This window comes from Ursus americanus, chromosome 8, assembly GCF_024610735.1.
Source record: "Ursus americanus isolate L20-20 chromosome 8, mUrsAme1.1.p, whole genome shotgun sequence".
Classification (NCBI taxonomy): Eukaryota; Metazoa; Chordata; class Mammalia; order Carnivora; family Ursidae; genus Ursus; species Ursus americanus.
In genome coordinates, this window is record NC_142134.1 from 79,129,010 (window position 1) to 79,156,429 (window position 27,420).

General features: G+C 58.6%; 2 protein-coding genes across 2 annotated transcripts in view; one reads left to right on the forward strand and one right to left on the reverse strand.

The window, feature by feature from the left end:
• The window catches only part of LOC123775776 (epididymis-specific alpha-mannosidase-like), a 37,571-nt gene extending 34,686 nt beyond the window's left edge, over positions 1-2,885 (reverse strand). Inside the window, exons 1-2 of the mRNA XM_087863921.1 lie at positions 2,697-2,885; positions 289-435 (exon numbers count right to left, since the gene is read on the reverse strand). Coding sequence (XP_087720047.1) covers positions 289-435; positions 2,697-2,834 — 285 coding nt within the window. The 5' untranslated portion in view covers positions 2,835-2,885. The remainder of the gene's footprint in view (positions 1-288; positions 436-2,696) is intronic.
• Positions 2,886-6,601: 3,716 nt separating this feature from the next.
• LOC148109611 (epididymis-specific alpha-mannosidase-like) overlaps positions 6,602-27,420 on the forward strand; it is a 31,291-nt gene continuing 10,472 nt past the window's right edge. The window contains 11 exon segments of the mRNA XM_087863922.1: positions 6,602-6,778; positions 9,040-9,186; positions 11,364-11,469; positions 14,262-14,434; positions 15,204-15,292; positions 16,545-16,722; positions 18,068-18,266; positions 19,621-19,811; positions 20,815-20,953; positions 22,554-22,687; positions 24,306-24,580. Of these exon segments, the coding sequence (XP_087720048.1) occupies positions 6,641-6,778; positions 9,040-9,186; positions 11,364-11,469; positions 14,262-14,434; positions 15,204-15,292; positions 16,545-16,722; positions 18,068-18,266; positions 19,621-19,811; positions 20,815-20,953; positions 22,554-22,687; positions 24,306-24,580 (1,769 nt within the window). The 5' untranslated portion in view covers positions 6,602-6,640.

The following is a 27,420-nucleotide window of genomic DNA, read 5'->3' on the forward strand; positions in this document are numbered from 1 at the left end:
GGCTGCGAGCCACGGGGCCATGCAGATGGTGGGCGAAGCGGGAGGTCACCAGCTGAGTGCGCGGCTGACTTGCCAAGGCTTCGTCTTACACCAACAGCCACAAAGGCGGATAAAACCACAGCTGTCTTGTGGACTGGGGCTGAGCACAAACCTGGTCTACACGAGCCCTGTGAAGCGGCCAGCGGGCCTGGTCCAGGAGCTTTGGGCCACAGGGTCCCGGCCACCAGGGTATCCTGTCTGGGCGCCCACCCCCCTCCCACCTCCGGAGGCCCCTGCAGGCAGCGGTACCTGGCGTTTCTGCCTGTCCGAGGCGATGCCGTCCCACCACAGCCGGAAATACTCCTGCTCCACGGCGATGAAGCGGCGATGCTTCCGGAGTGTCAGCTCCTCCACCACGGAGGTGTAGACGTTGGCTGCGTAGGCCCGCAGGCTTTCCTGGGGAGGGGGGACCCCATCACACCAGCCCCCGTGGAAGCTCCTGGAGGCTTGGCCCCAAGGATCCAGGACTACAATCCAAGGGTGACACAGGGTCCCTGGGCCCTGCCACTCCCTGCGGGCACGTGCCCTGGGCTCTTCCTCTGCTCCCCCTGTGCCACTCTCGTGGAGGCCCACGGGGGACTGCTTGTGCCTGACACTGCAGTGCAGGCTGGCCCTGAGACAGCGACATGGCTCTCCTGCCTCTGATGAGAGCCTGCAGTTCTAGGAGAGAGGTGATATTCCAGACCATGACACACGATATGCCCAGGGGTCAGGGACAGCTTCCCCGAGGGGGCACAGTAGCTGGCCCTGAGGGTGCGGTAGGGAGACAGCCCAGTGAAGCCACGGGGTGACAGGGGAGGAGGTCCAGGGACCCCACGGGGCCTGCCTGGGCTGAGATGAGGGGAGCCGGTGTTGAGACCTGAAGCTGAGAGGAGCTGTCCCCCACACCCCAGCTGGTGGTGGGAGTCTGCTGGCCTGCCTCCCCCGGGCTGCGGGCTCCTTGGGACAAGCCGCAGCTGCTTCCCATATGTGTCTCCAGGCTGGCACGGTGGTCCTCAGTGGGGTTACTTTAATGAAATGCAGAGATCCCTGGGCAGGGGGCCTCAGAAAGGGGGGTCATTCCTGGGAGCCCTCAGGCAAGTCACCAACCCTCTCCGGGCCTCAGTTTCCTCTTCTGTAACTGAGGGTGGCAAGCATGCTTCCCCGCCCTTAAGCCATCTCCGCGGGCAGCTGAGTGTCCCCCCAGAGGCAGCCCAGTGCTGCCCAGGACTGGACTCCACCTGCCCCCCCGCCCCAGCATCAGATCTTCTTGCTGCCTCTCTCTCCTGTTGAAGTCCAGCTGCCCACTCAGTAACATCCTCTTTGGGATCCCTTAAAGCAGCCACAAACACCCATAGAGCTAAGCCACTCCACCCTAATCCCAGAAATGGTTTGTTCTCTTCTGGGTTTCCTGCCTCTTCCCACAAAAGAGCTGGAGGCGGCCTGGGTGACAATATCCAGTCACCTGACCCAGGATCCTGAACAAATCTGAGGCTCTTCATGCTCCTTTTCCTGCCTTCCTTCCTTCGTGCATTCATTCATTCCTGCATTCATTCATTGCTGTAGTCATTCATTCATTCCTGTGTTCATTCATTCCTGCATTCATCATTCTTTCCTGCATTCATCATTCTTTCCTGCATTCATTCATGCAGTCATTCATTCCTGCATTCACTCATTCATTCATTCATTCCCGCATTCACTCATTCATTCATTCATTCCCGCATTCATTCTTTCATACACTCCTGCATGCATGCTTTCATACATTCATTCCTGCATTCATTCCGCAGCATTCATTCATTCCTGCATTCACTCATTCATTCTGCAGTCAACATTCCTGCATTCATTTCTGCATTCATTCATTCATTCTTTCTTTCTTTCCTGCATACATTCATTCATTGATTCCTGCTTTCATTAATTAAGTCCTGCATTCATTCATTCTTGCCTTCATTCATTCATTCATTCTTTGCTGTAGGCATTCATTCATTCCTGCATTCATTCATTCTTACCTGTATTCATTCATTCATTCATTCATTCATTCAGCAATACGTGGTGCACCTCTTCCGTCTGTCAGGGCGGAGAGGACATGCCAGGAAATAAAACATATAAAGTCCCTGGCCTGTGAGGCTAGCCTTCTGGTGGGCACAAGGGACTGACAGCAAGCCCCCCTACCTAATGTGCATGGAAGGGAGGAGGGGGAAGGGAATGGGGGCACAGAAGGGGATGCCAGGAAGGCGCCACCAGAAAGCACCTTCTGCGGAGCCCCCCACAGGATGGGAGGGACTGACTGTTGCAGGCCTGTGGGAGGAAGGCCTCTGGGCAGAAGGAACAGCCCGTGCAAAGGGTTAGAGCACGTGCCATCCGACAGAAGGGGACATGGGGGCTCAGGAAGGGGGTCACAGCCCACCCAGGGTGCCCCCGTCACAGACTACGACCGTGGCCTGAGTCAGGCCCATGCCTCTTCATCCGACTTTTCCTAGCACGGATGGGGAAACTGAGGCCTGAGACAGGAGGCAACCAGCTTAAGTGAGCCTCCCCGGTCTCCAGCAGAGTCAGGTCATAGCCCAGGCAGCTCCCCCAAGGATGTCAGCAGACCCCAGGCTTCAAACCCACCCTGGGATCTGGCAGGGAGAAGGAAGCTGAGCTCCAAGGGCACCTGGGGGCGGCGACCGGGCGCCTACCTGCACCGTGTAGAGCCAGCCCACGTCCATGTGACTGTGGGGCACCACAAAGACCCTGATGGGGCTCTCGGCCCGGGCCACCAGGAACCGCAGCAGCACCAGCTGTGCGACCACAGGAAGCCAGCCAAGGGGCCACATGCTGGTGGCAGGTGGGCAGAGGCTGCTGCTGGCAGTCACTTGCCGTCCACTGGCGACTGGTCCCCTAGGCAGAGAACAGGGCTCCTGACCCTTGTGGGGAGGCGGGAGCAGGAGGAGTGGCAGCCGCAGTGGTGCTGTCTGAGCCAGGCAAGGGGCTGGCTCTTGGGCGCCACTCTTTGGTGCTCTGCCCCCATCTCCAGTGTCCTGGCCAGTGCTGTCCACTTCTCAGCAGCGTCCCAAGCTCCATCTGCCCAGGGCGGTTGTCACAGTGTGCCCTCCCCTGGAGCCCTGTCTGGAGGAAGCCAGCACCCACGTCACGGGTCACTGCAGCCTTCCGCGCAGGGGTCAAACAGGGAGGAGCTCCGGTGTCCTGCCCATAGCCAACACGGGCTCAGCTGCCATGCAAGCCAGCCACCTGCGAGCCGCTCCTCTGGCCCAGCCCCGGCTCCAGGAGTCCTGGCCGAATCCTCACTGCAACCTCACGAAGGACCGGGAGTCGGAAATACCCGGTTAATCACTCCTGAATTTCTCACCCCAGAAACTCGGGTGCTAATGGGTGTTTGTGGCTGCTTTAAGTCCCAGTCCTCAAAACAGTGTGAATCCTCTCTCCCCAGTGTCCAGTCAGTGACCAGGAGCCACCTTGGGGAAGGGATGGAGGAAGCCTTCCCATGGGCCCCTGTCCGGCCCTCGCACTCCTTCCTCCCAGGGACCCAGCTATCCTTCCATCAGTGGGTTTTGGGTGTGGAAACTGGCTCAGGTCTAGAATCTGGGCAAGGGATCCCAAAGTGTCATTGGGGTGGCTACCCTGTGTCTGGACTCAGGGATCCTCAGTGGCTCCGTAGAGGACATGCAGAGGGTGTGCGTGTCACCTGGCCGTCTGTTTTCCCTCTAGGAGCACCGTGTACTGTCACCTCCATGGCTGGCAATGGTCCTGCTGCCATTCCGTCCTCCACGTGTTCCCAGGGATTGACCTAACTTTGCTTCCGATGGCTCCGTGCGAGCACCTGGCCCCTTGTTTCTGTGTCCCGTGACCCCCCCAGCCAGCAGCCCACCCAGTTCTGGCATGGCCCTGCTGCATCAGCCCAGCCTGGAGTGTGTCGCCCATCTCTGAGCTCTCGGTCATGCACGTGCTTGGGAAATGGGAGTGTCCTTTGGGCCTTCCGAGAGCACTGTCACCTGGAGGGTTCTCACCTCACACACCATCCTCCCGCACGCCCGTGACCACCTGTCTGAATCTCTGATCCCTCTTCCTCCCTCTGTCATGGCACCTCCTCTCCACCGTGTGGGCAGCACCCTCTCCACCCTCCAGAGCTGCGTCCGGCATGTGAGCCGTGCCCCCGGTGTGACCATCCTCACGACGGCAGCGTCATGTACCGGAGCTGCCGACCCAAGATTCCACAGCCTGGGGTCCGACTCCATGTCAAGTTCTGGAGGCTGGGAGCGCCCAGGGCTGGGGACAGGGTCGGGGTGGCCTGTGTGGCCCTCTCAGAGCTCCGGCTGTCCCCGACTAGGGGGCTGGCATTGGCTGCACAGAGAGGTTGAGGAGGAGGAGTGGAACTTTCTGGAACAGGCTCGGGTGGGCCCAGCCCCCGGAGGCTGTTTCGGTTCCTGGATTCCGTGAGTTCTGTCACTAGTAGCACAAGTTGTCGGGAACAAGGCAGCGGGAGACATGTTTCCTGCTCCAACGAGATGCCCCTCAGGTGCCACACATTTGAGTCAAAGCTCCGGAGAAAGAACGCAGGGTGCCGGCAGCTCCCTGGTGGCAAAGGGAACGTGTTCCCAGTGTCACACATGGGTTCTCCTGCCTGTGACTCCTGATCCGGCCCCCGCTGCACACGACGGTGCCCGGGACTTGTTCTGGGCGATCTAGAAGAAGGAACGTCCTGAATGTTCTTTGTGGGTCTGTAGGACGTTGTGGATGGGCACCCCTGCACCATGTCCCAGTGAAACCTTGTGACCTCAGTGTTGTCTGTCCTCTGGAGCACGTGGGACAGGCCTGGAGGCTTAGGTGGATGGTCAGTGTGCCTGGGGGCTGCCCCCAGTGCCAATGACCTCCCAGGCTGGCAGCCTGGACCCCGGATTCCTCCTGCCTCCAGCTTTCAGTAGTTCCCAGTGTCTCTCCTCCAGACCCTGATCCTCTGCCTGAATCTTAGACCCTTTCGGAAGCGGCCCCCCTAGCCCTTCTGTCCTCACCTCCCACCCCCTTCGACTACATTCCTTGCAGCAGCTGCTGTCAGGCCTCACTGCTCCCCATCCTCACGACCCTTGTCCTTGGCTGTTTCCTGGCTGCCGTGGCTCCTCGGGCCACAGTGAGCTGGCTTCCTCCCTCCACCAGGGCTGCACGGCCAGATCCTCCCTGCACTTCAAGCCCTTTCATGCCTCAGGCCCTTTGTACGTGCTGTTTCCTCTGCTGAGAAGCAGCTCCCTCCACTTTCCGTCTGGCCGTAAAATGATCTCAGAGACACGTTCCATGGCCTCCCATGCCTCCTCCATAGCATTCAGTCTGTTTCCATGTCCGTGTGTAAGGTTAGCCTGGTCCTCACCACAGCTCAACATGTCACAATCTCAGTAGGTCCCCTGTAGGACCCAGAACAAGGGATACGGAGTTGCTCTGCTGTTTTTCTTGAAGAGCATGTGGCACTCTCCATTATGCAATGTGTGTCGGCCGGGTGCTCATCCTGCTGCCGCCTGTCACCCTCTGGCTGGACCAGCCACTCCAGGCCGGGCTGATGCAGCAGGGCCATGGCAGAACTGGGTGGGCTGTTGGCTCGGGAGGTCACAGGACACAGAAACAAGGGGCCAGGTGCCCGCACGGAGCCGTCGGAAGCAAGGTCATGTCAATCCCTGGGACACGTGGAGGACGGAATGGCAGCAGGACCACTGCCAGCCATGGAGGTGACAGTACACGGTGCTCCTAGCGGGAAAACAGACGGCCAGATGACACGCACACCCTCTGCATGTCCTCTACGGAGCCACTGAGGATCCCTGAGTCCAGACACAGGGTAGCCACCCCAATGACACTTTGGGATCCCTTGCCCAGATTCTAGACCTGAGCCAGTTTCCACACCCAAAACCCACTGATGGAAGGATAGCTGGGTCCCTGGGAGGAAGGAGTGCGAGGGCCGGACAGGGGCCCATGGGAAGGCTTCCTCCATCCCTTCCCCAAGGTGGCTCCTGGTCACTGACTGGACACTGGGGAGAGAGGATTCACACTGTTTTGAGGACTGGGACTTAAAGCAGCCACAAACACCCATTAGCACCCGAGTTTCTGGGGTGAGAAATTCAGGAGTGATTAACCGGGTATTTCCGACTCCCGGTCCTTCGTGAGGTTGCAGTGAGGATTCGGCCAGGACTCCTGGAGCCGGGGCTGGGCCAGAGGAGCGGCTCGCAGGTGGCTGGCTTGCATGGCAGCTGAGCCCGTGTTGGCTATGGGCAGGACACCGGAGCTCCTCCCTGTTTGACCCCTGCGCGGAAGGCTGCAGTGACCCGTGACGTGGGTGCTGGCTTCCTCCAGACAGGGCTCCAGGGGAGGGCACACTGTGACAACCGCCCTGGGCAGATGGAGCTTGGGACGCTGCTGAGAAGTGGACAGCACTGGCCAGGACACTGGAGATGGGGGCGGAGCACCAAAGAGTGGCGCCCAAGAGCCAGCCCCTTGCCTGGCTCAGACAGCACCACTGCGGCTGCCACTCCTCCTGCTCCCGCCTCCCCACAAGGGTCAGGAGCCCTGTTCTCTGCCTAGGGGACCAGTCGCCAGTGGACGGCAAGTGACTGCCAGCAGCAGCCTCTGCCCACCTGCCACCAGCATGTGGCCCCTTGGCTGGCTTCCTGTGGTCGCACAGCTGGTGCTGCTGCGGTTCCTGGTGGCCCGGGCCGAGAGCCCCATCAGGGTCTTTGTGGTGCCCCACAGTCACATGGACGTGGGCTGGCTCTACACGGTGCAGGTAGGCGCCCGGTCGCCGCCCCCAGGTGCCCTTGGAGCTCAGCTTCCTTCTCCCTGCCAGATCCCAGGGTGGGTTTGAAGCCTGGGGTCTGCTGACATCCTTGGGGGAGCTGCCTGGGCTATGACCTGACTCTGCTGGAGACCGGGGAGGCTCACTTAAGCTGGTTGCCTCCTGTCTCAGGCCTCAGTTTCCCCATCCGTGCTAGGAAAAGTCGGATGAAGAGGCATGGGCCTGACTCAGGCCACGGTCGTAGTCTGTGACGGGGGCACCCTGGGTGGGCTGTGACCCCCTTCCTGAGCCCCCGTGTCCCCTTCTGTCGGATGGCACGTGCTCTAACCCTTTGCACGGGCTGTTCCTTCTGCCCAGAGGCCTTCCTCCCACAGGCCTGCAACAGTCAGTCCCTCCCATCCTGTGGGGGGCTCCGCAGAAGGTGCTTTCTGGTGGCGCCTTCCTGGCATCCCCTTCTGTGCCCCCATTCCCTTCCCCCTCCTCCCTTCCATGCACATTAGGTAGGGGGGCTTGCTGTCAGTCCCTTGTGCCCACCAGAAGGCTAGCCTCACAGGCCAGGGACTTTATATGTTTTATTTCCTGGCATGTCCTCTCCGCCCTGACAGACGGAAGAGGTGCACCACGTATTGCTGAATGAATGAATGAATGAATGAATGAATACAGGTAAGAATGAATGAATGCAGGAATGAATGAATGCCTACAGCAAAGAATGAATGAATGAATGAAGGCAAGAATGAATGAATGCAGGACTTAATTAATGAAAGCAGGAATCAATGAATGAATGTATGCAGGAAAGAAAGAAAGAATGAATGAATGAATGCAGAAATGAATGCAGGAATGTTGACTGCAGAATGAATGAGTGAATGCAGGAATGAATGAATGCTGCGGAATGAATGCAGGAATGAATGTATGAAAGCATGCATGCAGGAGTGTATGAAAGAATGAATGCGGGAATGAATGAATGAATGAGTGAATGCGGGAATGAATGAATGAATGAGTGAATGCAGGAATGAATGACTGCATGAATGAATGCAGGAAAGAATGATGAATGCAGGAAAGAATGATGAATGCAGGAATGAATGAACACAGGAATGAATGAATGACTACAGCAATGAATGAATGCAGGAATGAATGAATGCACGAAGGAAGGAAGGCAGGAAAAGGAGCATGAAGAGCCTCAGATTTGTTCAGGATCCTGGGTCAGGTGACTGGATATTGTCACCCAGGCCGCCTCCAGCTCTTTTGTGGGAAGAGGCAGGAAACCCAGAAGAGAACAAACCATTTCTGGGATTAGGGTGGAGTGGCTTAGCTCTATGGGTGTTTGTGGCTGTTTTAAGGGATCCCAAAGAGGATGTTACTGAGTGGGCAGCTGGACTTCAACAGGAGAGAGAGGCAGCAAGAAGATCTGATGCTGGGGCGGGGGGGCAGGTGGAGTCCAGTCTTGGGCAGCACTGGGCTGCCTCTGGGGGGACACTCAGCTGCCCGCGGAGATGGCTTAAGGGCGGGGAAGCATGCTTGCCACCCTCAGTTACAGAAGAGGAAACTGAGGCCCGGAGAGGGTTGGTGACTTGCCTGAGGGCTCCCAGGAATGACCCCCCTTTCTGAGGCCCCCTGCCCAGGGATCTCTGCATTTCATTAAAGTAACCCCACTGAGGACCACCGTGCCAGCCTGGAGACACATATGGGAAGCAGCTGCGGCTTGTCCCAAGGAGCCCGCAGCCCGGGGGAGGCAGGCCAGCAGACTCCCACCACCAGCTGGGGTGTGGGGGACAGCTCCTCTCAGCTTCAGGTCTCAACACCGGCTCCCCTCATCTCAGCCCAGGCAGGCCCCGTGGGGTCCCTGGACCTCCTCCCCTGTCACCCCGTGGCTTCACTGGGCTGTCTCCCTACCGCACCCTCAGGGCCAGCTACTGTGCCCCCTCGGGGAAGCTGTCCCTGACCCCTGGGCATATCGTGTGTCATGGTCTGGAATATCACCTCTCTCCTAGAACTGCAGGCTCTCATCAGAGGCAGGAGAGCCATGTCGCTGTCTCAGGGCCAGCCTGCACTGCAGTGTCAGGCACAAGCAGTCCCCCGTGGGCCTCCACGAGAGTGGCACAGGGGGAGCAGAGGAAGAGCCCAGGGCACGTGCCCGCAGGGAGTGGCAGGGCCCAGGGACCCTGTGTCACCCTTGGATTGTAGTCCTGGATCCTTGGGGCCAAGCCTCCAGGAGCTTCCACGGGGGCTGGTGTGATGGGGTCCCCCCTCCCCAGGAAAGCCTGCGGGCCTACGCAGCCAACGTCTACACCTCCGTGGTGGAGGAGCTGACACTCCGGAAGCATCGCCGCTTCATCGCCGTGGAGCAGGAGTATTTCCGGCTGTGGTGGGACGGCATCGCCTCGGACAGGCAGAAACGCCAGGTACCGCTGCCTGCAGGGGCCTCCGGAGGTGGGAGGGGGGTGGGCGCCCAGACAGGATACCCTGGTGGCCGGGACCCTGTGGCCCAAAGCTCCTGGACCAGGCCCGCTGGCCGCTTCACAGGGCTCGTGTAGACCAGGTTTGTGCTCAGCCCCAGTCCACAAGACAGCTGTGGTTTTATCCGCCTTTGTGGCTGTTGGTGTAAGACGAAGCCTTGGCAAGTCAGCCGCGCACTCAGCTGGTGACCTCCCGCTTCGCCCACCATCTGCATGGCCCCGTGGCTCGCAGCCGACCGCCCTGCCCAGGGTGCCCCAGTCCCGGCGCTTAAACTGGGCCGCAGAAGGCATCACAGGGGGCAGGCTCCAAGAGGCCCCACCCCACGGGGGCCAGCCTGGGAGCTGGTTCAGCCTCAGGCAGGGGTAGGGGTGCACTCTGCGTGCTGCGGGTCCCACCTGTGCAAATGGGAGCGACACACCCCCCTCCTCAGAGCGGCTGGGCCCAGATGAATGCAGGACATGAGCACCTGGGGGGACATCGGGGACCTGGTCCCCTCCTTGCCATTCACCCTCCTTCAGAACAGTCACTGAACGCGAGGGTCAGGGAGGTGAGGGACTTGTCAAGGGAGCAAAGCTGTGAAGATGAAGGGGAGAGTTCACTGGATCCCCCCGGAGGGGAGCCTTGAACCTGCAGCCTGTGCAGTCATGAGGAGGAGCCTCGCACGCTGTGGGCGCTGGCCACGTGCTGGCCTCTACTTACGCTTCACGTTCCTGTGTCCTCCCAACAGGGAGTGTGGTGGGCATAGTAACCCCATGCTGCAGATAGTCCTGGTCAGAGACGGCAGGCAAATGGCCCGTGGTCACACAGCTGATACGGGAAAGGTGGGACACTGAGCCGGGCAGGTCTGAGTGAAACAGTTCACTCAGGGTTTCCAAGGGGCAGGCCGCCCTCTATATGGACACCCCCAAATCCAACCATCTGTCCCCTACACCCAGGGAGAGACGGGGCCCACCAGAGACCCGAGCAGACCACTCATGGCACGAGTCCCCAGAAGCAGGGACTTTTGTCTCCTTTGCTCCCGTGAATCCCAGCGCCTGGGCAGTGCATGGGCTGTGGTAGGTGTTCTGTAAAACAGTACCCAGCAGGAGCCCATTCAATCCTGCTTGAGTGAAGGATCACGAACCCTGTAGATCCTGAAAGCAAATGCAAACCAGTCTCCAAGCAGCTCGCTGAACGTAGGGCCGCTGTCTTTCCCTACCAGCCATGTCTCCTTCCCTCCATTCCTTCATTTATTTTAAAAATACTTACTAGCCAATCACAAGGCAATGCAAGCAGGAGGACCCTCTCTGAAACCCCTGGCCTGTAATCCCCGAATGATCAAGCCCATCAAGAGGACATCGCCGCTGAGGAACTGCCGGGAATACGGGACAATGGCGAGACATGACAGGGGAGGCAGGGCCCGATCCTGGACTGAACCCGGCACCAGAAACAGGGCATTAATGGAACAACTGGGGTCACCTGGACGAAGTCTGGATTCGCTCCAGTGTTGCATTAATGTTAAATGTCCTGATGTTGAGAATTATACTATGGCTCTAACTACCCTGTCCTGACAAAACACACAGTGAAGGAATGGGGGGGCAGGCACAGCATGTCTAACGGGTGCTTTCACATGGCTTAGAGCACATCGTCCAGGTTACAAGGACGTCGGGGAGTGCTACGGCGAATAGGTAAAGAAGATTCACAGTGAACGAATGTGGGGAAGGGATCCACGGGAGCCATCGGCACAATTCTGGCACGTTTTTGATAAATTTGAAATTACTTCAGCAGTGAAAATTTAAAAGCTATGGATACAGACACGGAGACAGAGCAAAAGGTGGACGTGAGGTAGATTCGGGGTAGACATGGCGGTAGAGACAGAAGTAGAGACAGAGCTAGAGGTGGAGGTAGAGAGGGAGCTCCGGGTAGAGGTCATGTCACAGGTGCAGGCACCATAGATCAAGCAGCAGCCACGGGCCAGGTGCTGGTGTGGGGGCGGGAGGCCACGCTGACCTGTTGCTCTCGCAGAATGAATGCACGTGAGGGTTTGCTGGAAGGCACCGAGAGAAGCTGGAGGCAAGTCCCCACAGCCCCCCTCCAGCACTGCGATTCTCACCGGGCTTTGTTCTCTCCGCTTGTCCCCAAGGTGCACCATCTCCTGGCCACAAGACGCCTGGAGTTTGTCATCGGGGGCCAGGTCATGCATGACGAGGCCGTGACCCACTTTGATGACCAGATCCTTCAGCTCACAGGTTAGGGCTCCCTTCCCCAACCCCAGGCTCTCCTGGGGTCTCCAATCAGGCTGGGACTGGGTTCCTGAGCCCCGGTTCTGAGCCTCGTCTCCCGCTCTGAGCAGGACACTGTGTGCAGTGGAAACAGTCATGGGCCAGTGCCATCCTCCTGCCCGTGCCACTGGGTGCAGGGGTGTGGAGCGTGGACTTGACACCAGATGGCCTGGCTCTATCCTGCGCCTGCCCATTCCCAACCCTGTGACCCCAGGCAAGGGACGTCCCCTCCCTGGGCCTCCTTTCCTCATGGCTTAAACAAGTTTGATGTCGCCGCCTCCCTCACAGAGTAGTTGTGAGGAGCAAATTGGGACAATTCATGAGAGCACGCAGAGTGGAGCCCGCGGTTCCCAGGAAATGAGCGTGAGGGTTAGATGCCGTCCCGCCGTCCCCCGCCAGCACACACAGCGTCCTCAGCACCAGTACGGCCACCCTCCCTGCCTCCATTACACAGGCCATGTCACCAGCCTCATGGCCACGACCTGGATCGACACACCACCGCTGTCCACACTGACAGCCACAGCACCACGTACACCACCTGTGTCACCGTCATGATGACCACCATCATCACTTCCAGCACCATCACCACCAGCTTCCTGACCGCACAACCCCACCCACACACCATCAAGCCACCGCCGCCTCCCCTGCCCTTGCCATACCCCCTCCAGCCCTCGGTGGCCGGGGCAATGCCGCTCCTCCTGGCTCTGAGGCGTCTCTCCCCATGACAGACCCCTCTGGTTGCCTGTCAGGAGAGAGGCGAGGGAGGGACCTCCCTAACTCCTGCTCTGGATGGTAGCCCACACCCAGCTTAGTCTGAGACCCGACAATTCCCTGTGGGGAGAGGCATCTGCCCGCAGCACCTCGCTGACCAGGAAAAGCTGAGTGTGGACACCGCCCTCGCCCTCGGGGATGGCAGCTCTCATCCCCCTCGCTGAGGGGCCAGCTCCCCAGCCCAGATCCTCTGCGGAGCGGCGTGGAGGGGTGCCCTAGGGAGAGCCCCACCCCCAACCCGTCCCTAGCAGGACAGACCTTGGTCGGGTCAGGCGCTGCGGCGCCAGGGCCGCACTGGAGGGAAGGGAAAGGTCTGGCCAGGAGGGAAGGACACACCTGTGACCGTCCAGGGCCGCTCCTGTACCGGGGTTGCCCACCCCTGCTCTAGGACCCTCCGCCCACAGCCCCTCCCCCCCCAGCGGCTCCCCTCCGCAGCGGATCCTGGGGGTTGTAGTCCAAATTCCCCGCCCGGAGGGAGTCACATGACCTGAGCGGGCCTCAAGGGATGCTGGGGAATTTAGTACAACACTCAGCCCACAGCCCATTGGCCAGGGTGGAGGCACGGGTGGTGGAAGGCGGGGTCGAGCTGAGCGGATCTGCGCCTGCTGGAGCTCACCGCCAGGGTGCTCTCCCAATACTAGAAGGGGCGGGAGGGCGCCGTTCCATGGGACAATCAGCAGTTTCGGGGCTCTTCATTTGGGGCTCAGGGATGCTTTGTGCTGGAGGGCCAGGGAACCTGAGCCAGAGCGACTTGAGTCTTAAGGATATGTCGCGTTTCCTACACTGGGGGGATTGGTTTGGGGTCCCCTTGGGCAGCTCTTTGATGTTTCCCTGAGTCTCATGCGCCTCCCCTCCAGGTCCCAAAGGGCTGCCTCAGCTCCAGGCAGCGTGTTGCCATATAGCCCCACTCAAGTCAGGAAAAGGGACAAAGGGACATTCGTCCTGCCTCACTCGTTTTAACGAGGGTGGGAAATCTTTCCCCAAAGCCAAGCAGGCTTAATGCACACATCTTTTTGGCTCCAACGTTGGTCCGTGACCACCTCTAGCTTCCAGACAGGCCAAGAAAACGAGTGTCTGCCAGAGGGGAATGAACTTGCCATGAGAGGCTGAGACCAGTGAGAATTCCTCCCTTGGGGTGGGGATGGCGCCCCCTGAAGAAAGTGAGGATTCTGTGAGCGCAAGAGAAGGGGCTACTGAACTGGCATCATCAGGCCTGCCCCGCTCTGCCTCCCTGTCTGTAGAGAGGGCCGTTCCTCGTGCCACCTGCCCTCTCTCCCGTGATGCTGTTGACCGCTCCCTCATAATCCCGGACAGCACGATCCCCTGATCTTCCCTCCCCTCTGCCGCTGCCTCTTGCTCTCCTCTGCTTCCCGCTTACCCTCCGCCTCCCCCTTCTATTTTCCTGAGGGCCAGAAGTCCCGCGCCAGGTCCATGCCCCCTGGCGGGTCCTCGTCCCCTCCAGGTTGCAGCAGACCCCATCTTCCTCAGCCACCCACACCTGCCAGCAGTCACCCCTCCTGTCTGGGCCTGACCTCTGGTGTGCTCATGGTTCTGTCCCCCAAGCCCGGGGTCCTGTGGGCGGTAGCCTAGGTCCTCAGGCCTGGGGATGGGCAGTGAGAGGCAGTGTGAGTGGAGACCATTCTCTCAGCTGTGCGAGGCCTGGCTTTCTCCTTCAAATTCAGATCGTAGCCCAGAGCCCAGAGTTTTCTGACACAGCAGGTGGGGGGAGGCCTGGGGAACCAGAAACAGTGGCTGACGCAAGTCTGGGGATTTCTCTGCCCTGCAGCGCTCAACCTGACATCAGGCTCATGTGGTGGCTGTAACGTCATGAATGAGTAAAGGAAACATCGGGTGTCCTGGTGTGGCCCCCTCTGTGTCAGGATCTCTTGCAGCAGAGCCCAGGATGACACTGCAGGTCCCTGGAAGGGCAGGGGCCCTGAGTATGCCCGTGGCGAGGGGTCACTAGCAAGGCGATGCTCTCTTTGCAGAGGGACATGGGTTCCTGTACGAAACCTTTGGGATCCGGCCGCGGTTCTCCTGGCAAGTCGACCCCTTTGGCGCCTCTGCCACGACCCCCACGCTATTTGCCCTGGCGGGCTTCCACGCCCACATCATCTCCCGGATCGACTATGACCTGAAGGACAGCATGCAGAAAACGCGGGTGAGCCGTGAGCCCTGTGCGCCGCTGCCTCCTTCCCTGTGTGTGGGGGCGAGTTCGCCAGCCCCTGCAGTAACGAGTGTTCGCTCCGGGATCACTCAGGGAAGAGCGGTCTGAGGCAAATGCTGGTCACGGCCGGCAGGAGTGGACGGAGGTGGAGCTGGGCTCTAGCTGGGCTCGAGAAGCAACATCACACTGAGCCCCACCACGGGCCACGCTGCGCGCTGAGCTCCCTTCCCACGCCGGCTCATTTCTCCCGCGGCTGACTCTGTGAGCTGCTCGGGGCTGGGCCCCCCAATTACTCCCGTGCAGCACCACGCACGGAGGACACAGGGAACATATGCGTGGTCCCAATGTCCCCCTGGCTAGTGCTCAAGAGAAGCAGATCTCTCCCTGCTCTGTGACCCTGAGCGGGTTCTAACCATGAGAGCCCTGAAGACACAGAGCACAGGCTTAGTGAGCGAGCACTTAGTGAGGCGAGCACTCCCTGTGCCAGGAGGCATTCACGCAGAGCCTGAGGGAGCTTCTCTGGGAGGCCTTGGCAGAGCCAGTGCTGCTCTAGGGGGTGGGGGTGCCCGAGCAGGCTGGCTCCTTCTGGAGGCCACTTTCCGCCACCATCCGTGGCTGTGGGGCGTCAGAGGGAGTCTAGAGCAGCCAGCAGAGGGGATGGAGTCCTGAACCACTGATGGGGACCCAGGTGCGGCTGGGGGAGGCAGAACCAGGGCGGCCGTGTTGCCCCTGGGCCCTCACTCCGTTCCCTTGGGGTTTTCAGGGGCTGCAGTTCGTGTGGAGAGGATCCCCGTCGCTGTCGGCTGAGCAGGAAATCTTCACGCACGTCTTGGACCAGTATAGCTACTGCTCGTGAGCACCTTCCCTGGGCGGCCCCTGTTCTAAGCACTCTCCCTGTATTACCTGAGAAATGACCCACCCTCCAGTCCAGCCCCTTGGGAGATATCCTGAGTTCTCCAGCTTACAGAAAGAGAAACCGAGGCAGGGCCACTCAGCCCCAGCCCCGTGGTCAGTGGTGGCAGTGTCAGTTTGGTTCAGGTGGCCGGCTCCAAATCCTCCACTTCGTGGGAGCAGCCGGCCTGTGGGCTCTTAGGGGTGGGGTCCCTGGGTTCAACCGGCTCTGGCCCTTTGTACCTGAGAGGCTGAGGGCGAGCGGCTTGCCCGTCCTTGAACAGGAGAGACTCGCGGGCAAAGTGAAGGGCAGCTGGCGAGAAGGATGCCAGACGCGGACTTCAGGACCCGTAGTTCTTCTCTGTCAGGCCCCGCCCTGTGCCAGGCCTCAGTCCAGGGTTTTCCACTGATGTCTTTCATTCATCCTTCATGAGAGCCATCAGGACATTTTATGGACGAGGAGACAGAGGCTCAGAGGATCCAAGTGGCAGCTCCTGGCGGCTGGCCCAGGGTCCCCATGTCACCCTGTGCAGCCCTGAGTGAGGCAGGGAGGACACTAATGGGGGCAGCCAGACCCCCAGAGTCGATCCTGGGGTCTCTGCCATGCAGACCGAATTGGAGCCCGAGGCAGAAGGGAAACCCGGATACTGCCTTTGTCCTAGGGGAATGTTGGGATTCTGTTCATGGTGATTTGTTTTGCATGTAGACTGAGTTTTGAAATATGACGCTAACTTATCTCTATGCCCCTACTGAGACTCGGCACAGCCTTACAGTTTACCCTGGAGCACGGTGCCTCTCACCTCACCCTGCCCCAGCCCGGCTCGGGGCCTTAGACCCAGGTCTGACGGGCACCGCGGTGGCCCCAAGGATCCTGTGCTCAAAGGAGTCCCATGAGATTCCCAGTAGTGGAAGTGGGGATGCACAGGCTGTGGGCTCCATGTGGCGGCCGAGGCGGTGTGGGCCCAGGGAAGGGGCCGTGTTCAGGGCCCCACAGCTGTGGAAGCATGACGCGTGGGTTTGAGCCCCCTCTGTCTGCAGAGCTCTTGTGGGCCACCATTGAGCTGCCCATGACGCAGGTGGGGGAAGGAGGCCTGCAAGCCGGTGTGCACTCCCTGAGCTGCACTGGGTCCGGCTGCACCCTGCCTGTGCTCCGGGACCCCGAGCTGCCCCCCTTCTCAGGGTGGGGCTCTGCTAACCCTTCCCTCCCCTGCAGGGAAGGTTTTTACTGGGATGGCTCGGCCGTTTTCCCCGAGCCTCCTCCAGATAGGCTATACCCGAACATGAATATCCGTGTCAGTGAGAAGAGCATGAAGTACTACGTCGACCTCCTTCTGGAAAATGTGAAGGAGCGTGCCTCCTGGTTCCGGACACGGCACCTCCTCTGGCCCTGGGTAAAGCGGGGTCCCAGGCCCCGGTGTCCCCAACACAGCCCTGGACTCCTGTCCTGTCTCACCCAACCATGTTCTTCCAGGGGCCTGGCCAGGCAGCTATCGTCAGCCCTGGGCCAGTGCCTCTTCCCTGCCTCACCCCTCCCACCAGCTCCTCCCACCACCCTGGACTGCCCAGCCTCTCCCACCTGAAATCTAGCCCCTGGCCCAGGCCAGCCCCCAGCTCCACTCAGCTCCCTCCTCCTCTTCTTCCCATCTCAGAGCTGGGATGTGGGCCTGGGCGGGAATCCTGGCCCCCTGCTCCTTCGCTGTGTGCCTTAGCCCCTCTGGGTCTCAGTTTCCTCATCTCTAAAGTGGGGATCATGACAGACCCTGCTTCACAGGCTTGAACTGAGCCCGAGAGTAGACCTGCCCCGTGACAGTGTCAGACACAGACGTCCTCCTCCTCCTCTTGCTCGTCCTCCTCCCCCTCCCCCTCACATTCAGAGCTAACTTCACGGAGCACCTCCGGACCACCAGGCACCTTCTGTGTGGTATATCCGTCTCATCCCCTTCATCTGGCCCATGGGCCTAGGATGCAGCACTGCTGGTATCCCATTTTGGAAATGAGGGAACTGAGACCCAGAGAGGCCAAGGGATTGTCCTGAGGCTGCACAGCTCCTAGCAGGGCAGCTAGGATGGGGATTTGTGCTCGGGCTCCGGAAGGGCACTCCCTAGCCTGTCTTCTTACATCTTGTCTGCCTGTAGGAAGGTGCATAGGAGGTCTGTAATTGTGGGTGTTGGCTCTTATCCCTGTTATTCATAATTATCATATTATAATTAATGATACTGATAATAATATTGTTTGTCTTAAAAGGCCAAGAGAGAGAAATAAACTAGATAGAAATTCCAATAGTGCACGATCTCATTTAATGTGGTTCTAAAATCATGAAATGTAGAAAAAAGAAATGAGTTTTGCAGTCCCCAGAGTGAGGGGTGTGGGACGAGGCGCCGGGCAATGGTGGTCGAAGGTATAGACTTCCAGTTACACAAGACACGTGTTCTGGAGATAATGTACAGCATGATTTAAAAAGTCACAAGATTTTATAAAATGAGAAAAGTAAACAGGAAGGAATGAAGGAAAAAGAGAGAGGAAGGAAGGAGGAAAGGAAAAAAGGAGGGAGGGAGGGAGGGCGGGAGGAAAGAAGGAAGGCAGGAAGGCAGGAAGGCAGGCAGGAGCAGGGATGCCCTCCGGGAGCAGGTTGGGGCTTCTCCCAGGGAGAGCCTGAGGGCCCTTGGTGGGGGCAATGAGGACTGGGCTGGGCTCCACCCGGAATTCCAAGGCTTTGCGCTGTGTTCCCGGCTGCAGGGGTGTGACAAGCAGTTCTTCAACGCCTCACTGCAGTTCGAAAACATGGACCTTCTGCTGGACTTCATCAACAGTAATACATCCAAGCTGGGCATCTCTGTGGAGTACGCCACGCTGGCCGAATACTTCCGTGCGGTGCACGGGAGCAACGTCAGCTGGCACGTCCGTGAGCACGGAGACTTCCTGCCCTATTCCTCAGGTATGAGCCCATGCAGGTTCCGGTGCAACCCGGTGCCAGGGAGAGCGCCCACCTAGTGTCCGCGCTGCCCTGCTGATGGCGCTTCTGAGAGTCACTGGGGCCCAGGGGTCCTGAACCCCATCCCCCAACCCCCTGATCGCTAGACATCCTGGATGACGGGACACTCGCAGAATGGCTCCGTAGCTTCCTATTTCCACATCTACTCGGCCTTGGGGCCTTCATGTGGGAGGGCTACAAGGGTGTGAGCTTGCTTACACTCCAGGTGGGAGGGGCAAATTGATGTGGGCGGGGTTACATGTGCATTTCAAGGACTACATCCCTGAGGGCGTGGTTACAGCCCAGGTAGGGGTGGACACGTGGGTGTGGGCGGGGTTATGCTGAAGCGGGCGGGGCTAGCGGAGGAGGGAGGAGGAAGGGCAATGTCCTGCAGGTGTTCTGAATGGGTTTGGCTTCGTGCGCCCTCCCAGCAGAGACAGGGTTTCTCCGAAGACTGGACAGGTGCGGGAATCCTGATCCCTGCTTGGAGTCACTGGGGATTTAGAGCTTAGGCTGCAGAGTGCTCCTGCCTGACCAGAACACACAGCCTGCTGGAGGAGCTGTGGTCAACATGGTCTCCTGACCACGGAGCCTGTACCTTTCCCCAAATCACTGGGCTACCCTTCCTGCTGCGCTCAGATCCTGTGGGGGAAGGTCAGGGAATGGAGACACTATGCAGCCTGGGCGGAACATGAGGCAAGAGCAGTAGGAACAGGCAACCACCTTGTGAGACCCCGGCACACCCCCGGGAGGCACCAGACCTGCCCCTCCCACCTGAGCCTTGGTCTGGAGTCATCCTGTGTGTGCACGTCAGCGCAGCAGCATGGGATCCCTCAGCTCCCCCCCCCCATCCCGTCTCCCTGGGCTGCCAGGGGAACCGCTAAGAACCCAGGCTTGTCCCGGACTCCCCATTGCCTCTGAGCCACATGCAAAGCCTCTGACAGCACTCAGGACCTCATCAGCTGGGTGCTGCCCACCTGGCTCCCATCTGCCCCCATCTCTGCCAAGGTCTCCCAGGCCCGTGGCTCACAGGCTGTTCCAGGTTTCCCAGGTCCACCCTGGGCTGTCTGATCCCCCATCCCAGGCCTGGTCTAGCCCAACCCGATCCTCACACCTACTCCTCACACCTACCCCAGCTCCTCCCTGGGCTCCCCGGGCCATTCCTGGCCTGGGTGGAGCAGGAGTCTATGGCTGCCTCCATAGGTGACCCAGGCAGAGCCAGACCCCAGGCCCCAGCTTCCACAGCTCTACTGGGACGTGGGCTCAGGAAGGCTCCAGGCCAGGGAGACTCACGCCAACTGCCAGCCCTTCTCTCCAGATCTATATCAGGCGTGGACCGGCTTCTACGCGTCCCGCAGTGGACTCAAGAGGCTGGCAAGGAGAGCCAGTGCTCTGTTGTATGCCGGGGAGTCCATGTTCACACGCTCCGTGTGGCCAGCTCCCCACCAGCACTTGGACCTGGGCCAGGCCCTGAAGCAGCTCCAGCAGCTGCGCTGGGCCGTCTCCGAGGTAACGGCACACCTGTCAGCGACACCATCAGGTCGGAAACTTCCTGTGCAGTGCGATTCCCAGCCCCTGGTACCTACAGGTCCATGTTCCAGAAGAGACACCGAGGTGGCCTGTGGTCACATGGCAGGTGCATGTGGACACCGGGCCAAGGTTAGATGCAGGGTCGTCATGACAGCCTTCAGCTGGTGGCTTCAGTAGGCTTTAGAGCCAAATTTACCCAGAGGAGAGAGGGCAAAGTGGAGCGGCATTAATGTCCCGCAGTCCTGCGTGGATTCAGTCCCCCTCCGCTGTGTGGCCTCAGGCTCAGGCCTTGCCTCTCTGAGCCCTAATTCCCTCCCTGGACAATGAGAAGCTCATGCCCACCCCAGGATGGTGGCAAGTGAATGTGAGAGTGTACGTGACCCGCCTGGCACAGTGGCTGCCCCATAGCAAGTCGTTCCCACTTTCCCGTCTCCACTCGTCCCCCACTGTACAGATGGGAACACTGAGACCCCAGAAATCCTGTAACTTGTCATCTCCCTGCCACAAAAGGGCCATGCTGGCCATGCCTTGGCGCACTCGCCTGAAGGGCATTGCCCGCAGAATGTGTCACTGTGTTGGGGGTGAAATGGATACACTTTAGAGCCCATCAGAGTGAGCGGGACACGTGGCTTTGCCTGGTGGGGCCTCGGTTTCCCTTTGGGGAAGACAAGCTCATCCCACCCCCACTTTGGTACAGAGAATGGAGGGTGCCTGGAACAATCCAGCGGCACTCGCAGGAAGACTGCACAACAGAGATGAAGCTGGGACGGGTCCCTTGCAGAGGTCTGTTTTCTGGCCAAGCTAGGGGACTCAATGGGTTTCCACAAGGTCATCAGTCTCTCTGCGCCTCAATTTCCTCTTCTGGAACGTGTTAGGGACCCTCACCTGCTCCAGAGCACCTGGGGAGAGGGAAGGAGAGCCAGCCCCTGGGGTTGGTCTGCAGAGGCAGGCCTGATCCCCTGCCTCTCTGGTCGGGACGCAGGTACAGCACCATGACGCCATCACCGGGACTGAGACCCCCAAGGTGAGAGACATGTACGTGAATAATCTGAGGTCAGGGATGCAGGCTGTGCAAGAACTGGTGGCCTCCATCGTCCACAACGGGACCCCAGCCTTCTCAGGTGAGCGAGGCCCCTGTGGGATGTCCCTGCAGGTCTGGGAGGGGGCTCTGACCCTTTCTGAGCAGAGAGCCTGGGGGTCACGGAAAGGACCGGAACAATCTGAGCCTCAGACTCTGCAACCACATCTGCTTGTGCACCCCTGACCGTTGGCCTGAGCCTGGCATGAGCCTTGGCTGCTCGGAGCCTCCATGTTCTGTGTGTCCGGGAAAAGGGTGAGGTTACCGTTAGATCCCGTCATAATGGCCAACTCAGCTTGGCATTTGCTAGCTCTCAGCACAGTGATTACTGCAATGCGTGGAGAGCTGTAAGCTAGGGGGTGCTATTATCCTCACTGTGTAGCTGAGGACACACCAGAAACACGGAGGTTGTGGACATGCCCAGGGTCACCCAGCTAGCAAGGAGCAGAGCAGGGATTGAGCCCAGGGACGGCGCTGCAGGGTTGTGGAGGGTACAGGTGTCTTCAGGGACCTGAGCCCAGCAGGATCCCCCAACTCCCTCCTCAGTTCAGTTTGGGAGCTGATGCCCGGCCTCTTTGACGGTGAAGGGTTCACACGTACAGGGTAACTGATCATGCCAGCCTGAGGCTGAGGGATTTTGAACCAGAAAGTCCTAGGGGCTTGGGACACCTTGACCTCCCTCCCAGTGCCTGATGTCATGTGCACAAGACCTACTACACCTTCCCCAGCTCCCCATCTCAGCCTGTGCTCTGTCATGGTGAACCCCTCACATCTGACCTCCCTGCTCAGCTGGCCTGCTCTCCCTCCCCTCTGTGTCTGTGTGCAATGCCATCTGACCTTCAGACCTGGGGAGGCCCCCGGGAACCACGCACTCAGCACACAGGGTCCCAGCCCGCAGATGCTGGGGTTGGCTGAGAGAGACAGCGGCAGCAGAACTGGAACCAGGGTCTGATTTTCCTGCCTGGTGGGGCTGTCCATTTTTATGACCTCACCAGGGAGGCTTGCCCAAGCAGTGAGCAGGTGGAGGTCAAGAAGGGTGTTCCAGCCACAGGGAAGAGCCTGGGTGGAGGCAGGAGGCTGGAACGTGTGTGAAGTGTTCAGGGCTCCAGAAATCATCAGACATGGCCAGAGTTTACCTCGCTGGGGGTAAAGGATGGACAGAGAAGGAACCCAGGGCCACATCGCTGCGGCTCAAATGTTGGGCTAGGCGATTGACTGGACCCTCCAGCCTTCGGAGAATTCTCCGGTCCTTCCCTATGCAAAGCACTCAAAGCTTGGGAGCCACAGCTTAGCAGTGGGTCAAGTTGTGCAGGTGACTGTATTTCTCCAAGCCTCAGATCCCTGTTCAGTCCAGTGGGGCTATCAGGGAGTGATGTGTCAGGAGCACGGGGAACCTCGCTGTCCAGAGGGACATAGTGTGTTCCCTTCTACCCTCCCCTGCCTGGGGACTGGAAAAGAGCCGTGAGCAGAGTATGCGGCCTGCTGGGTATAGGAGCACATGAGCCCACTGGTCCCCATACTCAGCTGCCCTGGCAGCTCTGCAGGGCCATGTGTCTCCTGCCTCAGTTTCCCATGTAGCCACGGCACCCAGGTGTGTTGGGTGAGCCCGATGGCAGCAGGTAATGCCGGTTCTCTGTGTGCAGACCCGGAAGTTGAGGGACGCATTGCCGTGGTGTACAACCCCCTGGCCTGGATGGTCACCACCCTTGTTACCCTGACTGTGCGCTTCTCCCAGGTCAACGTCACCGATGAGTCTGGGCGGCCGGTGGCTGCACAGGTATGGCCATGACAGCGTGCACGGGACATGCTTGCTGTTGCTGACACCTGCTCCAGGAGGGCACTTCCAGAAACAGGAGCAGTTCACGTGAACATGTGACCCTGGGGGCCACACTTGGAGGCCATCGCCATGGGGACCCTTATCCATTAGGGTCTGTGGGATCCACCAGGAGACTGACACTGGGCGATGAGCAAATGACGTGCCCAGAAGTCCCGCCACTGTGCCTCCTTGCAGGGTGTCCTGGGTGGTCTGCACTGATTGGGAGGCTTCTCCTTCCCGCCCCCGCCATGGGGCATATTTACATTCTCAGGTAAACGTCCACGTTCTGTGGGAAGGCCACAGAAGTCTGCAGACGGGCGCTTTGTGGAGGGGCTGATGTTCCAGGCTGGCCCAGCGCCCTGTGTCTGCACACCCAGCCACCAGCATGTGCGCAATCGGTCCTCACTTCCTGCCGCTGCCTGGAGCCAGAGGGGGACCCCAGGGACCCTGCCTGTCCCCCAGCACCAGTGCATCCCTGCGGGGGCCAGGAGGTGCTGACATCAGCCACTCAGCAGACTCTCCCAGCGGCACGTTCTGGTCCAGCCGGGCTGAGTGCTGATCCCCTGGACAGCAGTGCCACTGTGGGGAGAGGGGGGTCAGACACTTAAGGGCATGTGTGGTGTGGAGTGATGACCCGGGAGCCAGGTAGCAGACCTTGGTTGATGCAGAAGGAGGAGGAGTTCCTCTGACCTGGGCAGGGAGACGGGACGGTGTTGGTTTCAGCAGACCCAACCCCTAGCACCCCCTTCTTCACCCACAGGCAACACCACTCAGGGTAAATGCACTGCACAAATATTTTGGAGACCCACTGTGTGCCAGGCCCTGCCTAGGTGCGGGGATTCCTTAATAACCAAGCACATGAAGTCCCTGCCCGCAGGGGACTCATATTCTCGCCCTGGGTGACAGGCAGGAAACCAAATAAGAACGTGTGGAATGTGACAGATGGTGGTGGCTCTGATGAGGAATATCCCCAGAGCAGGATGGGGGCAGGGACAGGGCGTCTGCTGTCTGTCCCACAAGGCCTGGGTGGGGCAGTGTGTGCAGCCATCCTGAGGTTGGTAATAGGGCCCCCGAGGTTCCCACAGGGGCTTGGATGCTGCATGCTTCCCCTGGAGAGTGAGGGGCCGGCCGAGTGTGCCCAGTGTCCTCCAACATCCCTCCCAGTTCTGGCGACGGGGGTTGGGGAAGGCCAGGAGAGTGAACAGGAAAACGCTCCCTCGGGAAATTGGAGGATGTGAAATAAGGGCCTTCAGAGAGATCCCTTCCATGGAAGGGGAACAGCATGAGCAAAGGCTCAGAGGCAGGGAATAGCAGGGCTGCTGAGAAGGGAGGGCAGTTGCTGATGCTGGAGTCTGAGGAGTGAGGGAGGCCAGGGAGGGAGATGGGGCTGGGGCAGGATCCTGCTGAGCACAGAGGAGGCCTGCAGGGAACTCAACACAGTCCAATGATGGAAAGACCCTGCTGTCTGTGGGTAGTGAGCACCCCGCCCAGGGGGTATGGAAGTCACAGTTGACTGAGGACACCGAGCATCTTCCAACCCTGATATCCACCATGTTGTTTCGTTCTGCCGACCTTCCAGGTCCAGGAATCAAAGGAGAAGCAACCTGGTTACGACTTGTATGTGCTGACTACGATCCCGGGCCTCAGTTACCGACATTACAGCATCAGGCGCACCCAGGGGACCCAAGAGGACACCAAGCAATTGGGTGCCAGTGTGGCTAGAACCTCCAACTTTGCCCGCAAGACAAAGAGCCCTGCTGGCCCAAGGGGCAGGCACCTGGTTCGTGTGGAGAATGACTGTTACACTGTGTTCCTGGACCGGGACACTAACCTGATGTACAGCATCTTAGAGAGGTGAGGCTCAGCCACTGCGGGCTCTGAGTTGGAGGCATGCATTGGGACCCAGTCAGGTCATTCCCCCGTCTGCCCGTGTCCTCACCTGCTAGGGGAATCACCTGAAGTTGGTGACACCAACACCCTCCTGTGTTACTGTCTTTATTTCTGCAGTTGTGAGAGTAGACCAATTGTGAGTACAAGAAAGCCCTTCATGAATCTTGTCATTCCAGGGCTGTCGATCCACAAAGTCGATGTTGAAGACCCACTCAGGGAGAATATATAATAGTCACTTTATCCACTTTCTTAAATTTAAAGAAACATAAACCCATCCATCTAGCCACTAGCCACTAAACCATCCATCCACCCATCTCCTTTTGTACCCATCCACCCATCCACTCCCCACTCACCCATCTATCCATCCATCCACCCAGTGAACTTGTTCATCCATCTGTCCAACCACCCACCAACCCATCCATCACCTCACCCTTCCATCTGTCCCTTCATCCATCCATCCTCTATCCTTCTTGTGCATCCATTTATTCAACCAACCAACCACCGATGCATCCAGTAACCCACAAACCATCATTTTCTATCCACACACCAAACCACCCATCTACCCACCCAGGTACCCTCCCACACGCCCTCCCATCCATCCATCCAGCCAGCCAGCCAGCCAGCCAGCCAGCCAGCCATCTATCCACCTATCCTTCTGTGGATCCACCGTCCTCCCACTCATCTATATATTCAACCACCCACAAAACCATCCATCCATCCACTCACTCACTCAAACATCCACCCATTCAACCACTTCCCTCCCATCGATCCATATAACCACCTACTTACCCACTCATTCATGCGCACAGCTATATATCTATCCACTTACCATTTGATCTATCCATTTCTGTTTATCTTTCCATCCATCCATCCATCCATCCATCCATCCATCCATCCATCCTTCCATCCACTATTCTTGTTCATCCATTTATTCAACTAACCAACCACTCATCCATCCACTAACCCCCACAACCATCATTCTGTTTCCACAACCAAACCACCCATCCACCCATCAGCTACCCCTCTCACACACCCTCACACCCATCCATCCTCCATCCACCCATACATCCAATCACCCATCTTTCCATCCATCCACTATCCTCCAAGTTGTCTGTATATTCAACCAACCACACAACCATCCGTCCATCCACTCACGCACTGAACCCCCCATCCGTCCATTCACGCTTACATCCCATCCATCTATATATCTACCTACCTACATAGATAACCACACACTCACTCATTCATCCATCCACTTACCCTCACATCCATCCATATATCCACCTATTTACCCATTCACTCATGCCTACACACATACATTTATCCACTTACCATATGATCTATCCATGTATCTGTTGATCTTTCCATCCATCCATTCATCTACTCTTCCCACACACCATCACATCCATCCAACATCCAGCCATCCAGCCATCCAACCACCTATCCTTCCATCGATCCACTATCCTCCCAGTTGTCTATATGTTTGTTCATCCATCCATCCATCCATCCATCCATCCATCCATCCTTCCATCCAGTATCCTTCCTGTTCATTTATTCAACTAACCAACCACCCATTCATCCACTAACACCCACAACCATCATTTCATATCCACATACCAAACTACCCATCCACCCATCAGCTACCCCCTCACACGCCCTCACATCCATCCATTCTCCACCAATCCATATATCCAGCCACCCATCCTTCCATCCATCTACTATCCTCCCAGTGTCTATATATTCATCCAAACATACAGCCAGCCATCCACTCACTCACTGAACCATCTACTCATTCATTTACTCACCTCCCATCCATCCATATTTTTACCCACCTACATACCTAACCATACACTCACCCAGCCATCCACTTACCCTCCCACCGATCCATATATCCACCTACTTACCCACTCATTCATGCCTACATACATACATCTGTCCACTTACCATTAGATCTATCCATGTCTGTTTATCTTTCCATCCATCCATCCATCCATCCATCCATTTCCACATCCATTCATTCAGCAACTAATTGTTGACAGCAGAGAAAGCAGGTGACCCCCAGGAAAAAGCCTGCCAGGTGTTTTGGGCCAGCCCTGTCCATCCTCAGGCCACATCCCAGATAGTCCTCATTGCACTCTAGCTGCCTCTGCCAGAGCAGACACTTCCATTTCCTGATGTGACCCCCCCACACTGGAAGTGGGGGAGGAACAGGAAGTCTGGAGGAGTAGCTGGCAGAAAGTCTGGGGAAGGAAAGAGAAGGGAGGGAGGAGCACGGGTGTGAGGTGACCGGTACCTGGAGCTCAGCCCCAAGGCCACTGTGCACAGCTCTGGAGCCTCAGCGCTAGGAAGGCCCCACAGAAGGGCCGCACCTGAGCCCTGTCCTTCATCATTCTGCAGATCCCCTTGAGAGAGGGCATGGCAGGTAGAAGGGGCTGACTGCAGCCAGCGTGGGTGGGGAGCGAGAGTGGGGAGAGCCGTGGAACCTGGGCAGGGCCAGGCAACTTCTGAGCCTCCCTGGTCAGAGCAGAGACCCCAGGCGGGCCTTAGGCTGCTTCTCCAGTCAGGCCCGACACCCCAACTAGACAGCCCTTGTGGGGCCAGCTCCACCTCACCTTCCCTGTGTGCATCCCATGAAGGCCTCATCCGCAGCCATGACCCCCAGCTGGCAGGTCCAGTTCCACAGCTCATGACCTGCCGACCATCCCCCTCACCCCCATCCATCTCTGTTGCTTTTGGCTGGGGTGAGGACTGGGTATTTCTTGTGGATCCCTGCAATCCCCTCCGGGGTAAACTGCTAGTCCAGC